An 8,332-nucleotide genomic window follows, 5' to 3' on the forward strand; every position below is an offset into this window, starting at 1 on the left:
CAAAAATTCAAAATTCCATATACACATAGATTCATAAAAATGACGCAAAGAAGAATGGAAAAAAATAGTTTCAAATTCCAGTGTCACAACTTACAAATTATACCGGACAAATATCAGAACAAAAACTGCATTACTATTATATATTAGTTTTGATTTTAGAGCAACATTTTCAACATATGTAAGTAAAAATTTTTTGTATAAATAATAAAGCTGCTTACATCAACTCTGTCTTATCACACTGCTAACCAATGGTACTGGTGCGATTGGCTGCTTCAGCTAAACTGCGAACAGCCAATAAGTTGTAACAGCATTGATTTTCTTATCTTGGAAATTATAGGCTGTGAATTTAATTTTAGGTATACTATTTGACTTTAAATAGAATAATGAATTATCGTTTCCATTATGAGCTGTTTAAGATAAATAAACTTTTTTTATCACTATCATAGCTCACTAACTACATATAATGCACTAATAGATTAGAAAATATATATTAATATGAACCCAAATAAATATAAGCACACATTTTGAATGGGTATTATAATATATATTCATATAAAACACGGTAGCTAGTGGGTTTTATAGCTTTATTAGATTTTATTGTTCCAAATTATACAATTACAACTGGATACCTTTGTAGATACATTCAGTCGAAATGGACGCAGATAACCGCGTTATTCTCAATGTCGGCGGTGTGCGGCATGAAACTCATAAGCATGTTTTAAAGAAAATTCCCGCTACAAGACTTTCAAAGCTTACTGAAAATTTAGCCAACTACGATCCAGTGCTCAAAGAGTATTTTTTTGATCGCCATCCAGATGTATTTGCTCAAATATTGAACTACTATAGAACAGGTATGAGCACACCAAAGTTAAAATGCTGTTTTTTTAAGCAATTACAAGTTTCTACAATTTTAAAAATATTTATTTCAATGTCAAATTACTCAAAAAATTAATTGCAACATTCATTTTAAAGAATGTTTGTGAACATTTTTTTTCATGATGAGGGTATTTTCCGGGTTTTGTCACCACAAAGTTACAAATATCAAAGCAAAAATTGTAGGAAGCCTCAAAATTTTTAATTTCTAAAATTTATTCGGCAATTATTATTATGGCTTTTGTCATGCTTCACATTTTAATATCAAACATTTTACAGCTGTAATACATTAATGTGTGTGTGTGTGTGTGTGTGTGTGTGTGTCTATTAGGAAATTAACATGTTAAAGCTAACTGAAATCATTTTACATTACTTTTATCGTAAAATTTGAATAGAATACGAAATGTTACTCTAAGTAATACTATTTTTCATTTTATACCAGAAATTATTATCTTATTCAGAGAACTAAAGAGCTGTCATAATAAAAAAAGCAAAAAGGCGTTGGCATCATGCAAATGCAGATTATTGCAAAATATCATAAAAGCTTACCAAAATGCTATAAATTACAAAGTATTCAATAACCTACCAAGTGAAAACAGTTTTGATGCTTTTATTTATTATTACGCAATGGTGACAGTAGTTGGCTCAAAAACTGCTCCTTTAAAATTTCAAAAACAGAAACAAAATTCCAAATACAACGCTAAAAGTTTAATAATAAATAAATAGCGTAATAACAATAAATTCAAATAACCATTATGTATAAAATTCATGAAAAGATTTTAAAAGGTACCATGAATAGCATTCAATTTTTGAAAAATTTTGTATTTCAGTTTCAGCTCAAATTTAATTTTTCAATGCCACTAATATTTACATGAAAGTTATTGCTTTTCAAATTTGCTTAATATGCGATTTGTTAGCAGGAGTATCACGTAAAAATAGCTGCATTTCTTCATTCCTCACAGTCATTCAGAAACTGCTGTACTTATTTCCGCTTCATTGTACTTATGACCATCATTTTCATGCATTAAATATGCAAAAGCTGACCAATTATGCTCAGTGAAGTTTGCAAGGATACACGTCTGTATAGCTAGTTAGTAATATCTATATATCAAAGACAAGTAACTCCAAGTTGCATATTGAATAATTTTTCAACGCAACATCATTTGTTAAAATAAATTAACTGTGAGCTATTTTATGCAAGTTGTTTGAAAATCCGCTTCTTCTAATTCACGCAATAGAGCAGCATTGCAAAATGAATAAAATAAAATATTCAAGTGAAGAATAGAATAAGTGCTAGCGTTTATGCTCTTTCAGCCGTATTAATATATAGGACGGACTTCCTGTTACAGCATCATGTTTTATGCAGTCATTGATTAAGCTTCAATTGATTTTAGAATATTTTGCATTTCAACATAAATTTGCATTTTCTCCATAATAATTAAGTTAAACAATATTGATTACTTTACATCATTCAATATTTAGAATAACCGGCTTATTTATGGCTAACGTTTTCTAAACTTTTTATCAATTGCAACATAAAACAAAATAAATACTATAGAATAATCAGTTCAAGTCAAGCTTGTACTGTCGTATGCTAACATTTTGTTCCAGGAAAACTTCATTATCCAACAAATGTTTGTGGGCCCCTTTTTGAAGAAGAGCTTGAATTTTGGGGTTTAGATTCAAATCAAGTTGAACCATGTTGCTGGATGACTTACACTCAGCACAGGTAGGTTCTTTCGAATTCCTTAAATCATTAGATAATTTTAAAAGGAGTTATTAAAAACTGTCTTCATTAATTGATAGAATACTAAGTTAATTTTATTTATTTATTTGTTTATTTATATGCAGTTTTGTTTAATTTAAAAATTATAATTTTCATCACCTATAATAATATGAAACAGATAAATTATATTAAATTTTCAATTGAACTACTGTACTTTCAGTTTTATGTAAAATTCTGTATGAAATGTGAACACTTTATGTTTTATCAACAACTAAATTGAAGGTAAATAATGCTGATCTGCGCTTAAAATATAACTTTTTAAGTGATATGAAAGATTTTAATATTTGCTTCAATTTATTATTGCTTTTCACTCGAAATACTTTTTTCTGCAATAATGAAATATTTCTATTTGAGAAATACTCAAGAAACGCTAGCTGTCATTGAGCAGTTAGAAAATAGAACGTACACCGACGAAGAGCTTGCAGTAATGTTTGGATGGGAAGATGATTATCTTGCTGATAATCTCAACTGGTGGCAACATTTAAAACCAAAAATATGGTCATTATTTGACCAACCATGGTCTTCGTCTGCAGCTCGAGTAAGTAGACACTATGCAGGGAGCAATTTTGATTAATTTTTTACCAAATTCAGATAACTTTTTACTCTATTTATTGATCAGTTGTTGAAATTTCTCATTTAAGTCCTTAATCAATTTTTTAGAATGCAAGACCAAAAGAAACTGTTTTTGACTTTGATGAAAAGCATCTAAGCCTTATTTGTTATAAATAATTTGTTTTCTTTTCGGATTTTAAATGGATTTAGATTGGAATATTAAACAAGAGAAAACGTTATGTTTTATTAAAATAGATTGAAATGAACCGCACTGCAAAAGCATGTCTGGTTAAAATGAATACAGCAATCAAATAAAGCATTGCAATAAATATGCAACCAGAAATTTAGTCAGATATTTTGCTCAAGTGCTCAAGCACCCAAATGACTGTATGCCCAAACTCAATGTATTTTCAAGAAATTTCGTAAGGAAATAAATGTCTTTAATAGATTTATTACTTGTTCATAGATTTTGAAAATGCTATTTAATTTTTTTAACTAACTCAATATTTAGCCTTTTTGATTTTACAATAGGGGGCTTTTAGATAAACTATTGCAATCTTAAAATGGAATCATGTTTTACGCTATAACAATAGTAAAGTATTTGTCTTAAAGTGGAAATTACTATTTAATTGTTCTATTTGAATGACCATAAGGATAATAAAAAAAATCTACAATCGCCTGATTAATTTTATATATTTCATGGCAAATTTATAAAATATTTTCTCTGTATAACACTTATTTTGTAAATACAAATGTAAGTGCGTGTGCAAAAACATGCCATTTTTTAATTTAAAGCTACATGTTTCAGGTAATTTCTCTGGTGGCTATATTTTTCATCTGCTTATCAACATTGGTATTTTGCTTGAAAGCACAGCCCTCATTTCTAATACCAAACTTGGAAAATACGACCCGTTATATGACTCCATGGAATTCTACTATCTGGCTTCAGCAAAACTATGTAGGGTTAGATCAAGTACGCACTACTACTGATGATGTTTTGCTTTTCGTCGACTTAGTGTGCAACATCTGGTTTGCTTTTGAAATCAGCGTGCGCTTTTTGTTTTGCCCAAGCAAACTGAACTTTTTCAAAGATGCTTTAAATCTCATTGACTTTGTTGCAACTGTTAGCTTTTTTGTCGAGATGGCAGTGCGTTTTCTTAGCAGTCATGGGGAAAATTATGACACAGTGCAGTTTTTTGGAATTATTCGAATTATGCGGCTGTTTCGGTTAGCTAAGCATTCGTCAGGGTTAAAAATTCTGATGCAGACGTTTAAAGCAAGTGCACATGAGCTAATTTTATTGGTTTTTGTGGTTGTCCTTGGCATTGTTCTTTACGGGTCACTAATTTTTTACGCTGAACGAATGGAAAGCAATCCTGACAACGATTTCGACAGTATACCACTCGGACTTTGGTGGGCAATTGTCACAATGTGCACAATTGGCTATGGTGATATGGTACCCAAAACTAGCGTCGGCATGATCATTGGTTGTCTCTGCGCTTTAACTGGAGTACTTACACTTGCCTTGCCTATGCCAGTAATTGTTAGCAATTTTGAAATGTTTTATTCTCATGCACAAGCACGTGCAAAGCTGCCTAAAAAACGCCGTCGTGTTTTACCACCAGAAGAAACCAAAATGATGTTTAAACATCGTCCACCAAAAGCAGTTCCTCACAATGATTAAATGTTTGTTGATTTTACATTTAATAGTTTATAATGGATTTCTTTGATTAGATAGCTGAGATTCATTTTTTTAAACATAGAAAGCAAACGAAATTGTGTCTGATCTTAAAGTCTGAATTTATTTGTTACTTTGCTCATTCAGCTTACTGGATACTATTACGTTTAGTGAAAGCCATTTTCGAAACTTGAATGTTATTGAAATTGTGCAAAAGAATTCTTTTAATTACGTATGTGTGCACACAGCCTATGTGCGGACTTAGCCTGCAACATATGCACTATTTCTAAATTTACCTTATAAACTAGGCTATTAAAATAGCAATGTGATGAATTACTCACTTTATGCAAACCTCGTACACGTTAAAGCGTTAAAGCCCCCAGGACAATCAAAAGGAATAGACCACATGCTTAGTTTCCAATTGTTTTATTTACAATAAAATATTAATATGCTAATTTGTCATTCGGTGCAATTGTGCATCTTGCAGCAGCTCATCTTAAAGACAGCTTCTTCAAGTAATTTTTAAATTTAATTTTCAACAAAACTGAAAATCATTTGATCGTTGGCCACAAAACAGTGAACATACTTTTACTTCCTACGTAAGCAATCATGTATTATAACAAAGGAATTTCAAAATAAAAAAAAACAATCTAAAACTAAAGAAATTAACAAATGACTGTAATAAACAGTATAAACATATAAACATTGTAAATGTGTAATAAAGATGGAAAAATTTTTTCAGACCAATGTATTTATTTATCAACGCTAACAACGTTCAAACAGTTAAACGGTTAAATGCAGAATTCAAAAAATCTGTTTGGTAAAAGTTTTGCTGACTGTTTATATAAAATAAAATTATGAGTGATTATGAAAGTGATTCATTTCCCTGTCTCATGTTATGCTGTTATGTTATGGAATTGATAATGCGGAAAAAATGGTTGTTGATTCAATCAGTCCAGAATTTTTGATTACTGACATCACTGTTGCACAAACGTATCTATCTATCTCTGCATTCTTGTTTTTGTGTTATTGTACTTAAAAAAAGAAAAAATTTGCATTAACATTTCGTATGTAAATTTACAAATGCACTTTTATTTATTATTTGTAAATTGAATGATGAGATTTTACATTTTAACATTTATTTTCATATCAAGTGAAACAGAATTTTTTATTCATGTTTCAAACTGAAAGCTAATTTGTAATAAGTTTTTAAATTTTTTAAATTGCATGCATTTAATTGTTTGATTTGGACAGTTTCGCATTCAATAGTTCATATTCAACTGGTGTTTTGTAAAAAATACAATCACATCTGCTTAGTGTTATTCTGTAAAATCTGATTCTGCTTAATTATATACATAATTCATGCTAATTGTTGATGAAGTTTTTGAATAAAATTTCCTGTTTCAAATTTCAGCTTCTTCCTATTACTACGCAAAATGTGAACTATTTTAAACTGCTTCAATTGCTGCTAGTCTAATGGTTGATGAATTGTAAAATTACAATAATATCAATATATGTTTTTCAGTACTTTTTGTTCTACTGTTGGTCAAGGAAACTGGTTAACACGATGAATGGACGTCGAAACTTCATTTCGAAGCTTCTCATACTGAGCAACACTGATGTTTCTACTGTTATGGATAATTATTAAATAATTATAATAAATGTAAAAAAGTTTATATTAAAAAATTCATTTCATAAATTTCCTATTATTATTTTAAATTATAATCAGTTGATAAAAAAAATCATGCTAAATTATGGTTGTTTTGTAAATTGATTTTTTCCTGCTATATATTATGCATATTTTATTTTTATTATTAGAACATTTAAAACAGTCTTAAACGATGATTATCTTTCTCTTTGCTCTATTTGATAGAAATAAAGAAAAATATTTCAATGTCGCTCATAGGATATTTTTGTAACAGTACTGTTCGTTTTCAATGACATATCAATAAAATAAGAATATTATTATCAGCATTTTAAAATCAAAGTTTCAAAGCACATGCTGTTTCATTTTTATTCATGACATGCAGATTTACGACGACAGTTTTAAAACTGATGACATGTCACTTTCCTATTTTCAAAATGTGAAAAACTGCTAAATTAGTTCCATTTGATGCAACAATTTTGTAAAATACCTTTGCAAAATATTTCTCCAGTATACATATTGAACATGCTTATTTGCATGTTTATTTGTTAGCTATTGCTGAAATTGTTCAACCTGATGTATCAGTTCTGTTAGCCACAGGAAGTTTTCTGACTCGATGACAATCATAGAAGATAAGCTTTTATATTTATATTGACAATCTACAACTGATGACTACAACAAACCGTATTTATTAATTATTGATTCCATTTTGTCCAATTTTAACAAAGCCAAAGAGAACAAATAACTGCACTCCATTGTTGTTCTGTAAATAAATACCAATTTACAATTTTTGAGTGCAGTCATTTTTACAAAATTAAAATAAGTGAAAAAAAGCATAACACAGGTTCGATAATACTAATTACTACTGATAATAAACCGTCGCAACTGTTCAATTAATCATTCTAAAATAGGATGATACGGTGAAAATTGTTTTCTTTTAGTTTTACTGTTTTGTAAAAAATTGCCTTTTCCAAATGTTATTTACAACAATATTTACAATAAGAATCATATACATAACAGTGATAGCTAAGCTAATAGAACAGACAGCAAGCAAACAACAGACGGCTGGCCAATGAGAATAACACTGGTCCTTAATTAGAGCCAAGCAAAGCAATTGATCATTTTCAACTCTTGGGGGAAAATTGTTAATTTCCACTGGGTTAAGTGAGTGGGCTTGAAGAAGCCGACATTTAAATTTAAAGAAGATAAGGAAATTGAAACTTGCATTATTTATGCTTTATTTTTCTTTAGTCGTTCAATTTCTTTGCTCTCTTTTTGTCTTCAACGCAACCTGAGCTGTTAAAAACAAATAAACCAGAGTTATCTATCTATTCATTTAATTTGATTCATTTACGCAAACCATAAGCTGAGTGTAAATCGTTAATGCAAACATGATGCATTGTTTATGTTCAAATTGCATTAACTCATCTTCATATTGATAAAATGCATGATTCGAAAAAGAAATTTAGATAATATCTTCTCAATATAATAATCATTCTACGCTGAAATATGTAAATAACTCCATGTACTGCTACAGAAAAGTCAACAAATCACATCTACGCCACAGACATTTATCAAGACATAAAACTCTACTTTGTTAAATATGCTAAATGTTACCCTTTAATTAACAACGCACAGATGTTTGACGTTTCGACTTCTTGGCAGGAATAATGATTTGATGTTCAAAAGAGTCTGATGACATTTATCGCACATTTTTTGGCTTTTGCTTTACCAAAAATATCATCAATAGTATGAATTTTTTAACATATTTTTTAAGCTTTCAAATTTAGTTCAATTA

The 8,332-nt window shown here is 29.3% G+C and overlaps 1 protein-coding gene across 1 annotated transcript; it reads left to right on the forward strand.

Annotated features, from left to right (window-relative positions):
• The first annotated feature begins 652 nt into the window (after nt 1-652).
• Tsp_09538 (potassium voltage-gated channel protein Shaw) lies at nt 653-4,895 on the forward strand. The gene is made up of 4 exons (XM_003371258.1): nt 653-851; nt 2,485-2,602; nt 3,014-3,197; nt 4,020-4,895. The coding sequence occupies exons 1-4, from the start codon at nt 653-655 to the stop codon at nt 4,893-4,895; spliced, it is 1,377 nt and encodes a 458-aa protein (XP_003371306.1).
• The last annotated feature ends 3,437 nt before the right edge of the window (nt 4,896-8,332 follow it).

This window comes from Trichinella spiralis (genome assembly GCF_000181795.1).
Source record: "Trichinella spiralis strain ISS 195 chromosome Unknown Scfld9, whole genome shotgun sequence".
Classification (NCBI taxonomy): Eukaryota; Metazoa; Nematoda; class Enoplea; order Trichinellida; family Trichinellidae; genus Trichinella; species Trichinella spiralis.

Coding starts and splice junctions, on each gene's coding strand:
- Tsp_09538 (XM_003371258.1), top strand. CDS start 653: ATGGACGCAGATAACCGCGTTATTCTCAATGTCGGCGGTGTGCGGCAT. Junction 852..2,484: donor ATTGAACTACTATAGAACAG/GTATGAGCACAC, acceptor ATTTTGTTCCAG/GAAAACTTCATTATCCAACA. Junction 3,198..4,019: donor GGTCTTCGTCTGCAGCTCGA/GTAAGTAGACAC, acceptor TACATGTTTCAG/GTAATTTCTCTGGTGGCTAT.